The sequence below is a fragment of the Myodes glareolus genome, chromosome 15 (genome assembly GCF_982192425.1).
Source record: "Myodes glareolus chromosome 15, mMyoGla1.1, whole genome shotgun sequence".
NCBI lineage: Eukaryota > Metazoa > Chordata > Mammalia > Rodentia > Cricetidae > Myodes > Myodes glareolus.
In genome coordinates this window covers 77,876,396-77,899,340 of record NC_142040.1, presented here as the reverse complement: position 1 = coordinate 77,899,340, position 22,945 = coordinate 77,876,396, and the positions used below count along the sequence as shown (strand labels likewise).

The 22,945-nt window shown below is 51.0% G+C and overlaps 1 protein-coding gene across 4 annotated transcripts in view; it reads right to left on the bottom strand.

Moving 5' to 3' along the window:
* Positions 1–22,945, bottom strand: part of Slc12a7 (solute carrier family 12 member 7) — an 82,875-nt gene that overhangs the window by 15,831 nt on the left and 44,099 nt on the right. For all 4 annotated transcript variants that reach the window (XM_048458957.3, XM_085676566.2, XM_048458939.3 and 1 more), the window contains exons 2-17: positions 17,104–17,198; positions 16,566–16,688; positions 12,469–12,615; positions 11,183–11,237; positions 10,407–10,537; positions 8,587–8,828; positions 7,181–7,392; positions 6,013–6,180; positions 5,614–5,712; positions 4,881–4,938; positions 4,017–4,191; positions 2,984–3,102; positions 2,488–2,586; positions 1,784–1,903; positions 896–1,000; positions 283–451 (exon numbers count right to left, since the gene is read on the bottom strand). In XM_048458957.3, the coding sequence (XP_048314914.3) occupies positions 283–451; positions 896–1,000; positions 1,784–1,903; positions 2,488–2,586; positions 2,984–3,102; positions 4,017–4,191; positions 4,881–4,938; positions 5,614–5,712; positions 6,013–6,180; positions 7,181–7,392; positions 8,587–8,828; positions 10,407–10,537; positions 11,183–11,237; positions 12,469–12,615; positions 16,566–16,688; positions 17,104–17,198 (2,117 nt within the window). The remainder of the gene's footprint in view (positions 1–282; positions 452–895; positions 1,001–1,783; positions 1,904–2,487; positions 2,587–2,983; positions 3,103–4,016; positions 4,192–4,880; positions 4,939–5,613; positions 5,713–6,012; positions 6,181–7,180; positions 7,393–8,586; positions 8,829–10,406; positions 10,538–11,182; positions 11,238–12,468; positions 12,616–16,565; positions 16,689–17,103; positions 17,199–22,945) is intronic.

Below are 22,945 nucleotides of genomic sequence, written 5' to 3'. Positions count from 1 at the left end.
CACCAGGAGCAGAGTACCAAGGCTAGGCACGGGGGCCCTTAGTGCCTGAATTCTACAGCACGCTGATGGAGCTTGTCCCTGCTCCTCTATGTCTCAGGAGACCAAACACCTCCTTTCGTCAAGTCTTACTCCTGACCATTTCAGACTCAGCAGCCACCTTGACAGGTACAAGTGATAGCACATGTTAAAATCATGCCCCTAAACCTTGAGATGCAGGACACGGCTCAGCCCTTCCTAGGTAGCTGGAACCCTGACGTCATTCATGACACCCCCGTTGCCCACCTCTTCAGCCCTCTGGGCCTCCACATGCTTGTCTAAGTAGGTGCCCTCTAGCACAGAACCCACGATGGTCAGGCCCTTGCCAGCCTTCAGCTGCGAGGTAAAGGACAGCAGGCGGGGATGTTTCACACACTGCTCGGAATCCAGGTTCAGCATCACCAGCACCTGGGGCCTGTGGTAGGGTAAGCAAGGACAGGAGTTACAACGGCAACCCACAGCCAGGGTTTCCAGTGCTCATCAAACCAGAAGGGATAGAGATGGGAAAGACAGCAGACAGATAGCAGAGGACGGGTAAGACAGCTGAGGTGGGAAGGATAGGAGAGACAGGAACAGGCCCTGTGTCGAAGGCTACTGGTGTCCCAGCTAAGGGTGCTCAGTTGGGCCTTAGGGCAAACGAAACGCTCTTAGAGGAGTGTGCCTCCGATCTATACTGCTGGTGGCTTATTCCATTGTCCAGGTCCCAGCTCTGGCTATCTCCCATTCTTAGACAGTGATGCCCTGTCAGATCTCTCCCCAGGGGCCAACAGCAAAAGCTTCTGAGACAGCATTAACCGTGAACAGGGCAGGGTCTTTGCTCTGCTCTGCTGTCTATTCTATGGCTATAGGATGTACTCACCTCCAGTTCTTGGTATGTGGGGGCCCGTGTTCCACACGCAGTAGGGCATAGCGGGCAGCATTCAGTGACAGGCCCCTGATGCCGTCTCCCCACTCCTTTTCAGCCCTGTGTGGGTAGAGAAAAAAGTCACCTTGTCCCTGCAACACTCTAAGAATGTTTGCCTGGCTGGGGCATTCACAGTTTCTGTAAACCTGAGACATGAAGGGGCTTCCCAAGACAGGCAGGGGCTGCTGGGTAACATGGAACTGTACAAGCAGCAGGACGTCCTCTGTGGCACTGACCGCCAGGGACAGAGGGAAGAATGAGGGTAAGAGCATGACTTGGAAGCCCTGCACCAGACTGGTCTCAAGGCCTGGAGTGGGGGGCAGAATAGTCAGGGAAGGACGAAGGAAACTCTGTCGGAACGGAACTCTGCCATGCAGCTCCTGACACATGCCACCCTTGTCCAGAGTGTGTGTGTGTGTGTGTGTGTGTGTGTGTGTGTGTGTGTGTGTACAAGCTTACAATGGGTGTCACATCAGTGCTGTGGTTGACAGAGTGCAAAATTCCTTAAACAAACTGTAACAGTCACAGCTGCTATATGCAGCCGTAGATGTACCCACTGATAAACTAGAACACGTGTGACGTTAAAAACAGAAAGCTAAAACGAAACAGAAGACCTGCCCAGCTGTTTGCACAATGGCTCCCGGGCAGGAAATCAGCGTATACCTGAGCAAGTCAGCCCGTCTGGGGTCAGAGGATGACACAGTGCCCCCTAATCTCACAGGGTGTCTAACCTCTGAGACCTCATCGATTCGCGCCCCCAGGCCAGGCGCAGGTCAAGCCCTGGTTCCGTGTGAGCATGTGCAGTGTGGGGAACTCACAGTCATGCAAGAGGCTGCCACTCACCCGCGGTACTCGATGTACTTGTAGATGCAGCCAGCGATGAGCATGGCGAAGAGGGCGTAGTACCAGGAGCAAATGAACATCAGGGCAAGGCAGAGACTCATCCCGAGGAAGGAGAGGGTCCTAATGAACATGAAGCACAGACCAGGCCAGTACAGCCCCTAACTGGCACCTGAAACACTGCTTCACAAACAGTACTTTCCCCATCATGAAAATCTTCCTCTTAACTGCACACCAGCCTCAACCCTTGGCAATCAGGCCTGTCACTCAGTCATCCCTGAAATAGGAAATTCCTTCCAGGCACCCTGCTGTGGCACAGCATTGGGGCAACTTGAGGACAGCAGGTGCCTGTTTACCTCCTGAGATGGATAAGAAACCCCAGCCAGTGCAGAACACAGAATGGGTTCTATCCACTCCACCCCAAGCACTGTGCTGGAAACAGACCTTAAGTAGACCAGCAGTGCTAAGAGCTTCACATTTCCGACTTGACCAGAATGACACAGGAATCACATGTGTGCCCAGGAGTGTAAGTACGAGTCAGACCGTCCTTAAAGTTCAGAGATCAGGACAGGACCATTACCTCATGGAATTCACTGGGGCTCCTTCCACAAAAACAGTTTTAAGCCCAGCAATAGGGGGGCCTCCAGAACAGATTGCATGTGCTCAGGTTTGTGGGTCCCTCAGGGCATCCATGCAGAAGGCCTTACCAGTGGTAGAACTTGAAACGTGGGCGCCAGTTGGGTGTGCGCAGCAGGGTCTGGACAGCACAGGCCAGATTCACGAACATGTAGCACATGAGGAAGAACCTGGAGCAGAAGGCCTAGTAAGACGACTGCTCCACCAAGCAGTACTGTGGTATCCGGCACTGCCCCACTACACACAGATTGTCATCTTCCAGGGAGACCTTCCTTGTTCTCACACTGGTGCCTCCTCTATGGGCCTCCACACAGCAGCTGAGAAACAGGTCACATCCTGACTGTCCCCACAAAAGTAGCCATTGCCACAAAAGTAGCCATTGCCCCTACCACAGCAACTATTGGTAAAACCACCTTGGCCTCAGCTGGACCAACAGCTGTGTGCCCAGAGCACAACCACCTGGCCTTCTGTGCCTGCCTTGGACGTATATTCTGGACCCTGTGTCCACACAGGAAAGGACAGTAGCCACCTCACACCCTCCACCCTGGTGTCCTTTAGGCTACTCACATGGACAGGATGGGGGCCACGCTGTCCAGGGAGGCAATGAGAATGCCCGTCTCACAGATGAGGGCCGTGAGCAGCAGGGCCCACGTGGGCTCCCCATTGGCCTTGCCATGGCCAAACACCTGCAGTATGGAGAGAGAGAGAAGTGGGCTGGGGCAAGAGAAAACCCAACCACGGGTGAGCGGAACAAGTGGACAAGGCAGTGTCCTTGACAAGTGAAGTGTTCAAGACTTTCAAGCAAATCTAGCTTTCGTCACATGTCACTATGCTGTATGAAGCCAGGCCCGAAAGAAAACTAAACAGCCATACAGACAGGCTCAGAGGACAGCTCTGCCACATCTGGACTTCCATGTTTGCTTGTTGGTTTTCTTTTTTGTTTGGTTTTGTTTTCTATCTTCAGATCACATCTGTGTGGTCAGTGGCCTCACTGGAACTCTATAGCCTCCAGAATTTTTGGAAAACAACTTCCTTTGGTTTAAGTCATTGGCCTATGATGCTTTGATGCTATAATCCCAGAAATCTTGTTACATCCTGAACCTCTAGGTTCACTCCAGTAACTGCAGTCCCAGCTATAGATACCAATCCCTGGTTAACTTCAGTGGGACCGTCCTTGGCACAGCCTCAATAGGTCACATGGACAAATATGGCCCACCAGAAAAAAAGTTTTAGAGTGCTTGGTGGCCTCTGCCCTGCACCCTCAGCCCTGTAGCTAGTGCGAGAGATGACCAGTATAGAGTCCAAAGGCAGGACAAATGTCCCCTGTGTGGGAGATGACCAGTATAGAGTCCAAAGGCAGGACAAATATCCCCTGCGTGACAGAAGACCAGTATGGAGTCCAAAGGCAGGACAAATGTCCCCTGTGTGGGAGATGACCAGTATAGAGTCCAAAGGCAGGACAAACGTCCCCTGTCTTCATTCTATAGGTTCGGCTGTGCAGGATGGACTCTTAGGGACCCCCACACACCCAAACATGGCCTTCCAAGGCTCTTCTCAGGGCAGCCAGCACCATCTGCCGCAGCTTGAGTGAAGGGCTCACCTGCAGGAAAGGGATGATGCCATCACGGGCGATGGCCTGCAGCAGGCGGGGTGCTCCAGTCAGGCTCTGTAGGCCAGCACCACAGGTGGAGAAGAAAGAGCCAATTACGATGACCCAGGGGGATGGCCAGGCCAGCATGCCAATGACCAGGTTCCCTTGCAGGGCCTCCCCAAACCTATAGGTGAGCAGAGAAGGGAGTCAGTAGAACTTACAAAAAGTGATCTGAAGACAGAAAAAAAAGAAATCTCTGTCCTCTATTTGAGTGTGAACCTCTGGGCTCAGGGAGAAGGGAGGTAAAGTACCCAACCCAAGTAGGAGGACCCGACCAGCTTGGCAGCTTCCCTCGGAAGGGCTGTGGTGGTCTGACACTGTTCTGCTGGAATCCTCTCAGAACAGAAAGCCCTGGCTTATACCAAGATGGTGTTGGCCTTTGTCACTTCTGCAGCGGTCATATCTAGGTCTGGGGGGTACTATATTTCTTCACCATATAGTTTATAAGACCCCCTGAAGCCCTGAGATTCTGACAAACTTGTGCCATAAGAAGGAAGGGTCCACCATAGTCTACACTAAAGTCCCACTGACTCAGCAGCGGGGCTGGGGTCTCTGGGTCCCATCTCTCTCATTCTCACACCCCTGTCTACTCCTCATCGCCAGCTTCATCAGGCCTCAACTTTCCTGCGTAGTCTTTAGGCTCCAGGCTCCAGGGCTGACACATAATGCTTCAGTCAGGCAAGAGGCCTTTAGCTTTTAGCTCATACACAATTGTGAGGCCCAGGGATAACTGAGTTTCAAAGCTCAAAGTCTCCCTCAGGAAAGACAATATACCAATTAGAGTCCCTTCATGTAGTAAAAAAACCAACATACTTATCTCGCAAGACCACACCTTCGATGCAGGCTCCAAATAGCACTATGCAGGAAAGATCTGAGCTGAAGTCAAGGAGCGGACAGTCCTAGGGCAAGCTCCAGATAGATGCATACTGGCCAGTGGGGTCCTATCCCATGGGCCTGAACCCAGGATGACCTAGTGGTAAGATATCCCCATACCCTGTCCCCATGGTTGTACCCCACACCTCCACAGTCCTTTGGATACTTTCCTCTCTAAAGAGAATGCAACCACAGAGTACTCAAAAAGTGCTTGGTTGGTGGCCAGACCACCCTGCTGGGAGGACACAGGCTTCCTGGAATGTCAGTTTCACAAAGGCAACTGTGGTCAGTGTTTGTGCCACATACCACACTACACCCAACCAAAGCTGTATACCACTAGTGTCCCTGACCAATCCAACGGTGTGTTGTACTTCTTCTTCCTTTGATATTACTGCAGATATGAAGCCAGGGCCTTGTGCATGTTAGATAAGCACTCTACCACTGAATTATAGTTCTCATTTGGGTTTTTAGAGGGACATGTGCCAAATACAACTGCAAGAGAACAGGAATCCGGGTGCCATGTTTGAATATGGCACATCACACAGGGCTGCCAGAGCTACAAGCAGGGCAGGCTGTAGTCAGGCCCTAAACCTGGAAAGTGCACCGTAGATGGGTACAATGAGGATGTGAGTGAAAGGCTTGAACAAGGGCAGCAGGGCCCCATTAAGGATACAAATGAAAGACGTGGTCACGATGGCCAGAATGGTCCCTGTCGGGATAGACTTCTGTGCGTCCTTGAGGTCCCCAGAGCGGTTGGATCCTGCCATGATCCCTGCAAAACAGACAGGAGTGACAGTGACTGAAAACCTAGAGGATACCGCCCACAGCACAACTCAACTGTAGGTCAGGAAAGACAGGCCGATACCACCACTGCTGGCCGGGAAAATGGTCTCTGAGGACCAAAAGACAGAGAGACATACAGAGAGTAGAAAACAGAGGCTGACCAAGAGACAGAGACAGTAACAGAGAGATACAAAGACAGAGTCAAAGGAAGATATTCATGGGGGGAATACACAGAGAAACAGACACAGAGACAGAAAGGCAGGGGAGGCAGGGAGGTGGGGAGCCTCACCTGTTACGGAGGGGAAGTAGATGCCAACTAGCATGGTAAAGTAGGTCATGATGTCTGTGAGGACATATGGCAAGGCGCCAGGCCGGCTCTCCTCGAACACGGGTACCGAGGACACGCCCTTCTTTTCCACAAATGCCCCCTTGTCCGAATATGTGCTCCACAGGTTATCTGTAAGGAGAACAGGCTGGGAATGCTCACTGGAGCTGTATTGCCCAGCCTCACCACTCACAACCGCAGGTGGTTCTCGCTCTTCCGTGGCTCTGATTTCAATCAAAGACACTCAGTTCGCAAGGACCAAGGCAAGAAGCTACTTCCCCCACCCCCTAACCTCAACACAAGGTTTCAGCACTAGGGGATTCTTGCACACAGCACCTACATGCTCTTAAACAGCTAGCTGCCCACAGTCTTAATGCCCTCTCTGCTGGGCACCCACCAACAAGGAAGCAACACAAAGCTGTAATCGTATTAGTTCCTCCAATAATCCAAGAAATGTGGCCGCCTTTACTTTCCACTGCATTCCAGCCTGGCCCAGTGCAGTTTTGCACCGACTGTGAACACCCCAAAGGGACCTCTCTCCATAACTGGCCTTCCAGCCCCGTGCACTTGATGCTTCCCTTGAGATCTCTTGGGAGTTGCTTCCTCTGGAGGGCTTACCTCAGAGATTCCAGGAGGCCCCGTGAGTGAGGGATCCCTGTGCTCCTCACCCCTCACCCAGACACAATCCTCAGCTGCCTACTGACATCACACCATACTTGGGGAGCACACAGAACCCCAGCCTCAGAAGGTAGATACTAGGACCAAGTGTTCAGGCTTTCCAGGAACAATTCCTTCACACCAAGATGAAACTGGCCCCTATCTGTTATCCCAGTATGTGGAAGGGGATGACAAGGATGGATTGATACCATCCCTGTCATCAGGGTTCTAGGCCAATCATGGATACATTGCGATTTCCAGGCCATGCTGGGCTGTAAAGTGAGTATTTACCTCAAACAAAGATTGAGCGCCTGGCCTTACCCAGCTGGTTTGCAGCAGCTGAAGAAGGCCATTCCAGTCTAGAGTTTGGCTGGACGGGACCCCAAGGATTCATCTAAACAAGAGGAACCAGGGCCCTAAGAGTAGTCCCAAATAACCCAGGGCAGTGGTCACAGCCTTCCCCAGCAGCACTTACCCAGGAAGACACCGCTGGCCACACCGGGGATGCCCTGGATCTCAGTGACATTATTCTGTACAAAGTACTCGTCACAGGTGGCACTCAAGCCAGAGCCATTGCAGAAGAGACGCCAGAGCGCAGTGGTCACTGTGCCATTGCTGACAACCTGCGTTTTGGCACAGGTCTCAAAGCTGCGCTTTGCCAGCGTGCGGTTCCCAAGCAGACACACCCTGGAGCGGGGAGAGGACAGAGCTCGATTTTACCACTCTTCCCGGCCGACTCAGTGGGAGGCTCAACAAGCATCAAGCCGGATTCCAACAGTTTAGGGACTGATCTCTCATACAAGCCCTCAACTCAACTGATCGGGGCTGCCTTTCTCCTGCCTGGGGCAACCCTTTCTGGAAGGAAGGTGGTTATATCCTCCAAAAATATGGCAAACCCACAGCTCTTGGGGTTTCATTGCATCCTGGCTCCTGTATTCCCTATCAAGGACCATGGCTTTGGTCAGTCCACGCCCAACCAACCACCTCACCCCACCTCCCCCCCCTCCCCCCCTCCCGGCTTGGTTCACACTAACTCGCTTGTTTGCTATTACCCTGGTCACCTTGGTTAAACCTCCTCAATTCCACAAGGGGACAAGAGCCAGTCCATTGGAGGGGTTTCTATGAAGATGAGGAAGCCAGGTCTCATGGGAAAAGGATGGGCCACACTGGAAAAACCACCGTGGGAGTTTGAATGAGAATGTCTCCCATAGGTTCAGACATTTAACACTTGGTCCCCAGTTGGTGGCGCTGTCTGGGGAGGTTCAGGAAATTATGTTATTGGGGACAGACTTTGAGAGTTCATAGTCCTGCCCCACTTTCAGTTCACGCTCTCTGCTTCATGTTTGTGGCTGAAGATGGGATCTCTGTTTCCTATTCTTGCTGCCATGTCTCCCTGCCAGGATGGATTCTTATCCCTCTAGAACCGTAGGCCAAAATAAACTCTTTCTTCCATAGGTTGTTTGTAATCATGTTGCTTTTCACAGCAACCTAAAAAGGACAAATACATTATCCAGAGGGCCACTGGCTACCCTACCCTGAGGTATGGACAACCTTCATTAGCTTCCTGTTCTCATAGATGCACCCAGAACCAGGTGCACGGGTTCTCATAGATGCACCCAGAACCAGGTGCACGGGTTCTCATAGATGCACCCAGAACCAGCGGCATGGGCACTGTTAACATCCCGTACTCTAAGGTTTCTCAAAATCACACTGAAGCCCAGGAACGAGTGACTATCAAGGCCACCTCCATACTCTTGCTTAGAAAAGAACCAAGGGTCAGAAAAGAGAGAAAACCAGGAGGTCCAGGCCCAGCCCCTGGAGAAACACTACAAGATGAACCCAGCATTAGTTCGAGGCCCCCCTGCACAGCCTGGGACTCACGGGATGTCAGGCGGGGCGAAGGCTGTCTTGATGACCCCAGCATAGATGGCCATGATGGAAAGCACAACACAGGCTAAGAAGACCAGCGCCAGTTTGTTGACGTATTTGACGCCCACGAAGACCACGACTGCCATGAGAGCCAGCGCGCAGCTGCCATACACACGCATGTTGTTCAGCAGCGCCGCCGCCTCGCCGTCTGCTGACTCTGCCTGGAAGATGGCTGCACTTGGAGAGATGTAGGTCTACGGGAATAAGGCGGATCAGCGAAGACGGAGGTCCTGGCCAGGGACTTGTCCAGCCTTGACCTCACCTTGGCTCCTTCCCTGACACTAGCAAAGAAAGCCTGTCAGGACTGAGGGCACTGGGAGTACTGAGACAGAATCCTGTGTTGCACCCAAGATGGACCCAGGGTGCCAGCCCGCAGTCATTCCCTGTCCAAGTTCCCTCAAACTGCCAGAGCCAGATGAAAACCAGCAGTCCAGGAGGTTGGCCACCTTCAGGAAGGAAAGCAGGCAGCTAACCCTTGTGTGGTGTCTTAGTGGCTGACCTGACTTGGTCAGGTTACTCACAGGCAGGGGTGAACCCTTGTAGTGAGGGGTCAGGGATTCCTGACAACAGCCTCAGCAGAACCCAGGGCATCTCCTCTGTCTTTACTAATGCCAGCCGACAGCTGAGCACACTCTCCAGAGAGCCAGCAAGCAGCTACTGTGTCCTTCAAGCTGTTCTACCTTAGAGACCAACCAGATCCTAGGAATGGGCATGACAATCTGGAACACCCCCCTTCGTCTGCAACCCAGGACCTATAGGGGAACATGAACTCCTAGGTCCCAGCTCAGACTCTCCAAACCTTGAATATATCAGAAAGCCTTTCTTAGCATGGGATGTCTTCCCTGCAGGCTCTGGGATACCTGGGTACTCTTTGGAGATGGTTATAGTAACGGTTAATATTAATTGCCAATTGACAGGATCTAAGATCACCTAGGAGAAAAGCCTCTGAGGACACCTGTGATCCATATTAGATTAGCTTCTGTCCATACCAGTGAGATATTATCTTAATTAAAGGTGGAATTTAATTTTAGGATGGTGGAATACCATCCTAAAAGTGGGTAGCCCAGTCCCTGAGTTGGGATTTTGAACTGTATAAAAAGGAAAAGGCTATCTGAACACTAAGATTCGTCTCTGTCTTCCTAGCTGCAGCAACAATGAGACCGGCTGCTTTGTCCACCTGTCCCTGGCCATTTTCTGGTCATGATGAACAGTATCCTCAAACTGAAAGATAAACTTTTCCATAAGCTGCTTTTGTAAGAGTTCATCATAGCAACTGGGAAAGAACCGGCACAGAGAATAAATTCCCCAGGCTTCTGGGATGTGAGATAGGTCAAGCCTCAGCCATCGCCTTGTTCCAACCTGGAACCTTCATCTTCAAGGGTCACAGAAGACAGACTGTCTCCAAGGCTAACCATACCGTACCTGGGGGGCACACTACAGACATTCAGGCTACAAAACTCACTGACACTGAGCACAAGTCCTACTCAATGCAGGGAATTCCTTTGAGTGCAAGACTGTAAGGACCAGGGCTGAGCAGGCCTGCTTTGCCTTCAAGAGCTAGCATTGGTCAAGGAGCTATACAAGCCCATGGCTCCTAAGACAGCACAGACTATGAGGTCTCATCCATCAGGGATCCAAACCCTCAGTCCAGATAGCAGTATCGAGAGCCCAGATGTCCAGAGCAGCAAGGTAGAGGACCGTCAGAGGGAAGAGTACAAAAGGGCTCACAGGCAAAGTGCCTGGGTAAGGAAGACTTTCACAGAAAAACTCACCAGGAAGATCTCGATAGTACCCAGGATGTACATGGCTCCTGCAAATGTTGTACCCAGATAGAAGCAGAGGCCTACAGCCCCTCCAAACTCAGGTCCCAGCGAACGAGAGATCATGTAGTATGAGCCGCCCGCTGTAAAGATAGCCCAAGGAAAACACGGGTCAGGAAGTACCATTCACTAGGAACATGGAGCATTCATTCAAAAAGAAGTGTTCCCAGGAAGTGACAGGCAGCTTTAGTCTTCCTTCAAAAAAGACCCAGTAGGAAGCCTTGGGCAATGAAGTCATGTCTGCCCTGTCCATAGGGTAGCTAGGGTGTGATGTGAAACGGGCAGGTCCAGTACCTCATTTGTCTTCAGAAAAATCTACTGTGCCTTCAGATGGTTACAAGAGACACTGGCACAGGCCTGCCACCTCTTTTATGCATATGACAGGTAGTAGTGCTTGGTGGAGCTGTCATTGCTAGCTGTAAGAGTTACAGCTTCAGAAGGACCTGCCCTCCACTGAGGTTTGTGTCCATCTCTAGGATGTGGTTTCTGTCCTCACTAAGAGAGGACAGGCAGGAGTGAGGGTGTGTCTACACCAGGGCCTCTGGGGACAGGGCCACTCTCTTCTCTTCATGGGCAGTCCATTACCCCAGTGCTATCCTGATGCAAACAGTTAATGTCATTGTCACCATGAGTCTGGGGAAGGGGATAGCAATCATACACAAGTAGCTCGCCCTGTACGGTGAAAAGATCAATAAACCATCAAGAGACACAAGCGCCGGCGTCCTCACCTGGGACAACACCGTTGGTCGCAATGGCACTCATAGAGATGGCAGTCAGCATTGTCTGCAAAGAAAGACAGCTCTTTCAGGAAACGTGTGCCCCAAGATTCTCCAACATGCTGAGCCTGAGGTTGCAGACTTCTGACCTCAAAGGAGGTGCTAAGTGATCAGGAAAGACAGGTCCTTCCCTACCCAAACCCCAAATACGTTCCCAAAAGAAAAAGAAAATACAGGCTCCACACCCTGCCCAACACAGCCCTGCAAGCTGAATTTTACCCAGGTGCCTGACCTCTAAGGAGTCCCTCTACTAACCCATGAGGCACAAGGGGACACTTTATCTAGATGCGAATCCAACACGGTATAGGGGACCTCACTTTGCATCCACCTTGCCTCCAGGAACCACCCTCTGCTCCAGAAAGTTTATTTGTGGGTGTCAGGGTTGTCAATAGCCTCACAAAGAATGGTATTAGCCTGAAGTGCCTACACAGAGTGACCAGAGGACAGGCCTGGAGTGGCCACATGGAATGACCAGTCAGGAAGCATAGGCACATGCCCTAGGAGAGCCATGGCAGGACCAGACACATGAAGTAACGAGTTGGGGAAACTGACCAGTCAGGGGACAGAAGAAATGGCCAGTCGGAGGACAGTAGGTAGCCTGGGATAGGCACAACAGTATGAGTTATTCGGGAACAAGTGGTCAGGTGGCCTGGCCAGGAGGTAAAGGAGCTCCCACTCAACCATATTATTTGAATTCCCTCCAGAAAGGACCCTTGTGCTTTCTGGTGACACTTGAGTAACTAAAACAAATTTATACTTCTCACCAGGGAAAGGGAAAGAAGAGAAAGCAGGTAAATAGACTGTGAGCAACAATAAAGGGTAAATTTTAAAAAAAAAAGTCACTAGAAATAAGGAGACATAACAGAGGCAGTGATGAGTCTGCTCTGAGTTTATTCCACCGCCCTCAGCCTGTACTTCAGAGATCCTAAAAAATGCCCACGATCCTTCCAGGGTAGTCTTGCCACAGCCTAGTGATAGGCCCCTACCTCTGACTTGGCCTTCAGCCCAGATGTCCCCAGATGTAGAAATGCCACTCCTATAGAGTACAGCTACATAAGGTTCTCAGACTAGTGGGGAACCTGGCCTTTGCCAAACTAGATGGGCCAGCCTGTCTCACCCATGTTCTCTGCAGAAGCTGGTTTCTATAGAGCAACCTACAAGGCAAGCCAACAGGAATCTCCCAGGGCCCCAGTCCCAGCTCCTCAGGAACCGCTGCAGGACCAGCTAAGAACACTCACACAGGTACAGCACATGGCCACGATGAGGAAGGACTCCAGAACACCAGCTGCCCCCACAATCCAGGTCAGGCGCAGGAAAAGGATAACACCCAAGATGTTCTGCAGGCAGGGCAAGTAGACGCCAATGAAGGTGCCCATGCGTGGGGCCTGAAACAGAGAGAAACATGTCAGGGGTCTCCCACAGCCTGAACCCACTAAACCAGCCTGGAACCCTACCCACGCTTCGGCTGAGAGGAACAGATGAATCAGGGAGGAACATGGTGGCCACACAGTGAAGAGACAGGATAGCAAAGATGCCTGACAAAGACTCATGTCAGCAATAAGATGAGATTCCATGGTCCTAGGGCAGACCCCAGATGTCTAGGACACTGAGCCGGAAGTGAGAAAAAAAACACACTAGGCAGAGCATAGGGACAAACCTCCTGCCTCCTGGTCTGCTTTCCCACTGGGGAGAAGATTCCAAGGGGGAAGTCTGAATAGCAAGATAGGATCCCTGCCGTATCAGTGAGGCAAGCTAGGGGCCTGAGCTTTGGTTCCCGAAAGCATGAGGCATGAAAGAGGGGAGACCAGAGAGGAGTTAGAAACAGGTAAGGCTGCCTGTAAAGTTTAAGAGTCTCCGAGTAACGTAACAGGGAACTGACTGGAGATTTGAGGGCACAATGGCTCAGAAGCCAGACCCCAACACAAAGGAGGCTCATCCCAGTGTAGGTGAACACAGAATGACCATGGAGGATTGGCTTGGCGCATTCCCTGTGGTGATGATCACAAGGCTGTTACAGAGCAATGCTCACAGAGAAGCCTGACAGGATGTCACACAGCCTGGGAACAGGCAGGGAGAGCCCAGCAGCTAAAGAATGGTACTGAATGGTTGTGCCTAGCCAGAGAATAGACTCTAAAAGGAAAACAAACTGACCACCAGAACCCGAGAGGACAGGATGGTAGCTCAGGCCTGCACTGGGCCATCCCAGAGAGCCACCCCAGAGCAGGGCAGTCTGAGCTCTACCAGAGCTACCAGAGGTCTACCAGAGGTCTCACAGGAAAATAGAATATGTAGAAAGCTCTGGTTTAAAAGCCTGGAGGCCTTAGCCCTGAGCCCAAGGCCAGTGGGCAGCAGTGAGCAACACTGCAGGCAGGGAGAGATAAGGCAAGGAGACCTAGGCCTTGACCTCATGGCCTCCCTGTCTTTGAGGTGCAGACAATGCATCCTGAGGGCAGAAGTCTTTGTGGGCTTGAATTCTGCAAGCTGGCAGATGGAGAAATGACTTTGGAACTCCTTTTTTAAAAATATTTTTATCTTTAATTATGTTGTGTGCGTGTATGTATGTGTTGGTACATACACATGAGTGCAAGAACCCATGGAGGGCAGAAGAGGGCATTGGATCCCTTGGGAATGGAGTTATTGGTGGTTCTGAATTGCCCAACACAGGTGTTCAGGAAGAGCAGCAATCACCCTTACCTGCTGAGCCCTCTCTCCAAACCATCTTTTAGATTTCCCAGTTAAATTAAACAATTTAATTAAATTAAAGAATTAGCCGGGTGGTGGTGGCAAATGCCTTTAATCCCAGCACTCGGGAAGCAGAGACAGGTGGTTCTCTATGAGTTCGAAGTCAGCCTGGTCTACAAAGCAAGTTCCAGGACAGTTAGAGCTACACAGAGAAACTCTGTCTTGAAAAGCAAAACAAAATTAAAAGAAGGGGGGGGGGGAGAAGGGAGGAAGGAAAAAAGAAAGAAAGAAAGAAAGAAAGAAAGAAAGAAAGAAAGAAAGAAAGAATTAATTAATTAAAGGCCACAGTGTGAGGTGGACGTTAGAGACAGCCCATAGAAGCATGGCAAAGAACGACCTGTAAAGAGGCCATTGCTGGACAGTTTGAAAGTGCACAAGCAGCTGCCCAGGTCACATGGTTTCGCTTCAGCTCCCACTGAGACTCAGGCTCTGGAGCTAGCTGTCTCCCCAGTATCCTAGTGCCTTGGGGTCCCAGATGCTTCTAAAGGGAATGGCCAACTCTGAATGCTTCGCTTTGTTCAGATGAATTGAACCTGTTTATAGCCCAGAAGACAGCGCAATGAAAAGTGATGCCTGTCTCTGGGGACAAGTTCTGTGACATCAAAGGCGACACCACAGTCAGGCTCTACTCCTGTCCTGTCAGCCCAATGGATCCCTAAGTAGGGCAGCTGTTCACGTCCAACCAAGATAAGCACCTCTGCTGAGGGCTGACTACTTCATCAACTGAAATCCAGTCCAGGAGCCATGTCCCCAAGGGAAACACTGACCAAAGAATTGCCATATGTTGGGCTGGGGTGAAATATACTAAGTACAATCTCCCCAAACGTGACTGCTCGTTGGGAGGGGGGAGTGGCAGCCAAGCCTACTGGGTTCCACTCGTGGGTAACAAGAACTAAACTATGGGATCAATTTGAGCAGTGCCTTGGTTGAGCAGAGCTGACCCTCGACCAGTATCTATTACTGACACAGGCCAAGTTTTCCTTGGACACAGATTTCAGCAGATGGACGGGGAAGGCCTGGGGTTTCTGAGGTCCAAGAGCCTGTAGGGCCGTGAGGCAGTGATGAGAGCAGAAGCAAAACCCCAATAAAGCACTCGAGTGAGAAACCTACTTCCACAGCTGCTGTGGGAGAAATGCTCTGAAATGCTCTGGTTCACTGTGAAGATTTGTCACTCGTATTAGTTTAATAAAACGCTGATTGGCCAATAGCCAGGCACGAAGTATAGGCAGGGCGACCAAACTAAGAGAATTCTGGGAAAAGAAAGGGTGCAGACCCCGTCACGAGCCAGATGCGGAGGAAGCAAGATGAGAATGCCTTATGGAGAAAAGGCACCAAGCCACACGGCTAAACGCACATAAGAATTATGAGGTAATTTAAGTTGTAAGAGCTAGTTAATAATAAACCTGAGCTAACAAGCCAGTTTATGATTAACATAAGACTGTGTGTTTCTTTGGGACTAAATGACTGCGGGACTGGGAGGGGGGACAGAAACTTCTGTCTACATGCAGCCCCTATATTCTCCTCATTCAGCACATCTGGGAAGCTGTGACTTTGATCAGAGGATCTGGGAAGGGGCAGGAAGAGGCATGGACCAGAGAACGCATCTGAGGAAGCCAGGAAGACAGCTGCCCTTGTTAACTTTGTTAACCCTGTCCCCAAAGATCACAAGGCCCCAGATCCGACCAGTTTCAAAAGCACTGAACATGGCGAAGACCTGCAACACAGTACTAACTCTGCTGGGCTCACACCAGGAGGGAAAGAAGGCAGCTAAGGCCACTCTGTGGTCTGACCTCCCAGGAGCCACTGTCAGGCTGGGCACTGGCTCATGAGAAACACCCAGGAAGCAGCTGGATGTGGCACATAGGGTGGGCACAGAGGAAGGGAGAGGTGGAGGGCAGATGAGCTGGCTGTCACCTGACTTGGCAGGTGTCACACGAATGAACACCTTCATTTGTGTTCACCAGCACTGGACTCCTCCCTCCAGAGAGACTGGGGCCTTTGGGAGGCAGAACAAAAGAGAATAAAAGTCAAAGTCTTTAGTGATGGCTTTAAACCATAGTGGCACGCACCTGTAACCCCAATACCTGGAAGCTGAGGCAGTAGGACGATTGTGAGTTCAAATCCAACTTTGGGCAACATAGTGAGTTCCAGGGAAGCCTGGGTTACAGAGTGAGACTGTCTCAAAACACACACACACACACACACACACACACACACACACACACACACACACACAGCTCAGCACAACCAAATAATAAACCAGATGAAACAGAAGGTCAGTACCCCGCCAGATCAGGCAGGACTTAGTGCCACTTTTGTACTCTCTGGAGTTTGTGGCCCCACAGACACCTACTCAGAGTGGGCAGGGCAGTCTGCACTGGACCTCCAGGACCTTGTTTCTTCTCACCCAAGTCTGTGGGTCTCCCAGAAGCACAGGGCATTGGAATTATCCACTGAGACACAGTACCAGAAAGATGAAGAATGGCCAAGCCTCATGAAGAAGGAGGATAGGTGTGATGTGGAAACCTAGCAAGGGTGTTCTCTGACCAGAAAGTTTCAAGGCTGCTGTCCACACAGAGGGCAGCATGGGTACCTTGATCTCCCGCCTCCGGCTGTCCTCATCTTCCTCATGCTCCACCACACCCTGGCTCAGGTTGGTATAGTTGGCCAGTTTGTTCAGCAGCGATGACACCATGGGGTTGCTGTCCATCTCTTCCTAATGGGTACAAAACATCAGAGAGGTAGGAACCAGGCTCATCAGCATCCCAGGGCAGCAGGTAACGGGCCCAGCAGATACCTCTATTCCATAACTATGTGGAGCCTAAGAGCCATAGACAAGATGCATGGGAGCCCCCAAATCTGTGCACCCTGAGACACCTGCTCGGCAGGTGGTCTGGAATCAGAGGGGTTCTGGGAGACTCCCCAAGGCTTCAGGAATTATAGGGAATGCACCTGCCCAAGCTGCAGCTCACTTATCAGGAACAGATAAGGTCAGTGGATCTCAGACAGAAGCATCTTGCTTGCTCCGTCATCAGGGCCCAGAATGCCTTGCCTAGGATGTGGGAGATGTCTGCTCCTTTACTTTTCCACATGAAAGTCACTTCTTTGTGTAGAAACTAAAACAAAATTACCTCGAAAAGTGCCATGTTCTTCCCCTCGAAGTAGCTCTCTCTTTCCACCTCCACATTATTGATGAATGGGCTGTTTTCCCTGGGGTTTCCATCTCCTGTGGAAGACGGCCAGGTCAGTCTCGGGAAGAAGTAGCAGAAGCCAAGCATGCAGCTCTGGGAAGCAGGCACAGGCACCTCATTTCCACGGGCACCAGTCCCTATCTGTGACCTTGGCTAAAGACGCCTTGTCTAAGCTTTCTTCCTGCCCACACGTGTCCCCAGCACAGGTAATTTAGTGTAAAATGAAGCATCAGCCCATTTGTTCGCATTGTCTACTAACGAGGACTGAAAGTCTACTCCCCTTAGTAGGGCTGGTCCCTTGGTTGAGGAGCACCCGTTGGCCCTCTCTGCACACCCCACCATTTCAGAAGGTTTCCTCATACTTTCTATTATGAAAGTATGGGCTGAACACTGGCTTCCAGGTTCAATGGTTCCCTATGTAGGTGACAGGAGAGGTATCACCCAAACTGCAGAGAACAGTGGCTGCTCAGGATCCCAGCCACAAGACAGCTGGGATTCCCAGCCCAAGAGGCAGTAAGGCCACATAGTTAGCCTTCTCGGAGCACCCACAAACGAGCCTTCCTGGGTCCTCAGGTGGCAGGGTGCCAACACCAGGGTGTATCTTCCTCTGTTTCTGACCTCTGACCCTAAAGTTGCCTACCCTATCCACTCCCAGGGGCCACCTGAATAGCTCACCATGATTCTGGGAAGGACATCTGTCCTGAATCACAACCCTCCAGTCCCAATACTTCAGCACAGCCAATCCCAGGCCATTCAGGACCTGAGTCGGGGAGTGGCCAAGTCAGTAGGTACAGGACTGTTTTCTAATTCCCTCCCTAGCAAGGTCCTGAAAGAGATGTACCTCCAAGAAACTCCTTAGCCTTTGGCACACAGGGCATGCCTCATGCTGCCAGGTTCCTAGACTGATCCTCTCTGCCTCAGTTTCCACATGTGAGATGGGACTGAAATGTATACTGGGATATGGCTTTATCGTTACCTCTGGGAGTTCAGGCCAAGTTGGACCACACAGAGAGGTTACCACAGGAAGGGGGTTGCACAAAAAGCAGATCCTCATGGGAGGAGGGTCCCACAGAGGAGGGCCTCATGGGAGAAGATGGGCAGCACTTCTCTGGAGCCCTAGTACCTTATCACGATCCAGGGGCCATGGCTCAACTCTGACTTCAAGCACCTTATGGGAATAATATGGGGAAATCAATCAAAGAAGCCTCAGGTGTCTAGGAGAGTAGGAACAAGGTGGGGGGTAGGATGGGAACAGAAAAAAAATCAGAGAGAGCGGGGCAGGGGCAAGGTAATGCCAACAGGTTAGGCTCCACAGTGCAGCCCATACTAGTACCCTGTAAGGGAGCTTCTAGCTTGGTACATTTGGGCAGGATCTGCTTCTTCTACATGTCCAGAGTCAATTCAAGTCCCTGGACAGGCAGGTCCAGTAACCAGTATAATCTCGTGGCCCCTGGGATGAGAAGCAAACACACCTCAGGAACTTTGCTTCCTAAACACAGAGTACCAAGGCCTTGGGCCCATGGCCTGGATATCTCAAGTTCCAGATGCCCAGGGATGTAGACATTTGTTCAGTCACAGAGGACATTATAGGCGGGCATCCCCTGAGGGATATGCAGGGATCCCAAGGTACTGCAGCCAGAAGTCTGCAGAAAGGGAGCATCCTTAAAGAAGGAAGGAACCCAAAGGCAACCTCTGGTGGGCGACCTCTCTCTTGGAGCACAGGTTCCCCCTTGGCAGTACGACTAAGACACAGAACCTCAGATGGCAGAAACAAAGGGCTGCCTGGGAACCGAGTACTGATGTGACGGGGTTGAGTCCCCTGCGCTGGTGTCCGGAACCAAAGCCATGGCTCCTGAGCATATCCTGGGCTAGCAGTACAGTGTGGCGATGAACGGAGGCAGGGCGAGGATTCTTTACCAGGACTTTTCCAAGGCAGCTACTTGGAAGGAGGAACCAGGTAAAAAGAACTCTGAACAGCCTTCAGTTGAGGCACAGCGAGTTACATTATGCCCCCTTTCGGGTTTCACAAACTCTGTGTGTGTGATACTTCTGGGGACAACTATCTTAAAAGTCAAGAACTCCATGGACAGATTGGCCCCATTAAAGACTAAAGCCCTCTTTGAGAGAGGACACACACACACCAAGGTTTGTTTTGTTTTGTTTTGACAAGAGCTTTGAATTTCAAATTCCTCAAATCCCAATGGATTATGCTGGCCTTCCGGACACGCCCACACACACCTCCTACCCTATTAGCTAGTTCAGACCATGGCTTTACCACCAATCCGGGTGGCACCTGAACAGAAAAGGCTGACGCAGTTCCCTGGTGCTCGCCAGGCCCTTTCTGTCTCAGGAGACACCTGACCCAGGTCCTAGTCACAAACTCCAATAATCAAGGTCATCGGGGTTCAGGGAACAAAGGAACACAAAGTGCCCTGCCCTGAATTTAAGTAGGCTCCCCCCAAAAAACGTGGCATCTGATTACATACGCAAAATCAAAGCAGAGGGAGAAACCTTTCTTAGGGCCCACGGCCCAGAAGCATCTTTGTTCTAATCAGAGATTCCCTCGCCAATATTCACCCAGATGCTACAAGTTCCCCTGGTTTTCCTGGTTTTCCTAATTCGTGATCCTTGGCCTCCCCAGAGATAGGGTAGAAAGAACTATGAAGACGGTCCTCTGCTGAGAATTCAGGGTGCAGCACATACTGCTGAGGACACAGCCACACTACGCCTCTCCACAGTGTCTGACGGGACAAGAGCTCTGGGGACACAGAGGGATTTAAATAGCAAAGCACAGTCCCACCCACAGATCAGCCCTGCATACCCTGTGTGTTCTAGACACAGTATCTAGTCTCCCTCGTGGGGACCTCACACCCTTCAAGTTCCACTCACATCAGGATCTCAGAGCAAGCAGGAGGAGATAGGACTGTATGGCCCACCATGGACTGAAGCGGAAAACATGGCTGACTGGTCCTCTACGAGATCACTAGGAAGCTGGGGGCAGAGGGAGGTCTCTGAATCCACCTATTCATACATGCTCACCCTTGAAAAACCATGCAGAGCCTTTCACACAAGTGAACGCTGATAAGACAAGGCACAATCTCCCTGGGTACCCAACAAACCCATACCTGCCACCACATAGACACCAGGCCAGCCAGCATCATGCAAATCAGCCCCCTTCTACCTGGAGGCAAGAACCTGTACTCTCAACTATCCCCAGTGTGGGGTCTCCTCATCTCACCAGCTTCAAATCTTGCATGTAGAAGACACAAGATAGTCAACGGACAGATGAAATACCACCAAAGGACACAGGGAAGTGGATCACGGCAAGGTAAAAATTCATCAGGTGTGAGAGACCCTGGCCAGGAGAGAAGAGAACACTGTAGCTCAAATCTTCCGAATGATTCCCAAAGCTCCATCCCACAATTTCCTACTAAGACACTTCTCTGTACGGGCTACCAGTAAAGGACCAGAAAGAGGGCACAGAGCCAGGTCATACACCCAAGGAACAGAACTGGAAATGTAAGGCAGGTACTGGACTCACTGAAACAGAGTTCATAAGACTGGACTTGTAGCGAGAGATGCTGGGAAGCCCAGGAGAAACAGGTCTCCACAACAGAGGAATGGGGGAACTTCCCCTAGCTCACTCTGTTCCCACATGGCCCCCTTCCCATAGGAGCGGATAACACCAGCCAAGGCACCAGATATGGGGTCCCTGATCACAGCTCCCATGATGCCATTCTCAGAGACAGGCAAAGTTCAATGTATATTCCCCCTCCCCAGAGTGGCTCCTCCCTGGTAAATCCAGGGTCCCCTCAAAAGGGAAAGTGATGTGCAGGCTGAGGTATCTTCTGCCATCTAGCAGCTACGGTCACCCAAATAAACATACAACACTCCCACTGGCAGCTTAGAACCCACTGATGTTCCAGAAAGGAAGGACATTCAGGGCCAAGGGACTTGACAGGAGATGTACTCCAAACCCCTTCCCAAGCCACGAAGCACACTAGGCTTCTGGATGCTGGGTGCCATAGATGGGACACTGGGTAAGCGCTAAAAATTACCAGGTGGTGGAGTGGGGGACACTACATGTACCTCTCTGTACCCTGACCACCATGGAGCTGTCTGAGGAGTCAAAAGAGACAGATATACTAGTGAAGCACACAGATACTCTGAAATGGGGCCACCCTCAAGGGAGAGAACCGCCAGCATCCACAGGCAGGCTCACTGTAAAGCAAACATGGTCCTTCTGCCCCTGGGCTGACCTGCCCTCACCTTTTCCCACAGACTACAAGGGTTCCAGCTATGAGGGCAAGAGATGGTTCCACAAGCCACATATACTTTATCAAGCCCTGCCTTCCTTCTGCAAAGTTCCATAATCTCCCACTCAGATGAGAGGTTACACTTCTGAATGAGACTCTGCTCTCTGCATGAGAGAGTGGGCATAAATAAACGCAACTGCCCCAAAGGAAAGACGTATAACCTAACTTTGAACCCACATATTATGCTGACCACCCCCCTGAAACACTATAACCAAATACAGAAGCCTCATCCTTAAGGACCATTCTAGAACAGTATCCCCTGTCTTCTGATAAATGTGATATAAACTTAGCAAGCACCCATATACTTATACTATATAGTATACTATGGACAGTGGAGACCGGTTTCTCCCCATTAGGGAGAGGGCGCAGATGTGTGACAAAAACTGAAGTATGAGCGGAAACTCTGGACTTTTCAGAGCATGTGTACATGTTACCCACATGCGTGCACACATGCAGTTCCCTAGCTATGTCAGCTAACAGACTGACATGCAGGGCCCTCTAGCTCACTTTCCACACAGAACCATCTCAGGAGTGCTATCAACTACAGCGCTAAGGCAGGTGGATGGATGTTGAGACTAAAAGTAACCAGAAAATGTCAGTGGCACATCAAAAAGCAATGGGCACCATCTGGATAGTCTCCTGTGACCACTCCCAAGGCCATCTAGGCACTGGAGCACAGGCACAGGCATCTGAGGACCACACAAGCCGTGGAGACCAGCTGCAATACCTTGGTGTACAGACAATAGTCAGGCTAGAAAAAGAGACTGCCTTTGGAACCTGTGGCTGGGAGCAATGCGGAGGCACACAGCCTAGTGGGGGCAGGCCCAGCTGAGTCATCAAGGGGTCACAGCTACCACATCACAGTAAAGGACAGACGGACAACACGCTCTCCTGATCCTATACATCATTCGTGGGGTATTCCCACCATGCCACTGTCCAGACTGTAGGGCCCACAGACACAAGCCTGCTGTTTCTACTGCCTAAAAAGCAGAGGCAAGACGGGAAAATTCTAGAATAAGACAGGATTGCAGGCTTTCTGTGGTGACATCACAAGGATTCGATCTGGTGAAACTCAAATAAGATCTTTGTCACGTGAGCGCTAATTCTTTTACCTGGTAACGGCTACATACCGTTTCTGAAAGAAAATGTGCCTCTGGGGGAAAGTATACTCGAAAGAGGGCCTCACAGACTCTGCATGCTCTCAAGCAGTTCAGTTTAGGAACAAATCTGTGTGTGAAAGACAGACGCAGGAGAAGGAAAAGACAAATAATATTTCCACTTGGGAAAATGCCCCATGAGGAGAGGCCAAGCAAAGGAGAGATTTCGTTGTATTCTTACAATTTTTCTGATGTCTGGAAAGAAGTTAATACCAGGGTTAAAGAAGCCAGATGTGGTGGCTTTAATCCCAGTATTTAGGAGGCAGAGGCAGATAAAAGCTCTGTGAGTTACAAGCCAGCCTGGTCTAC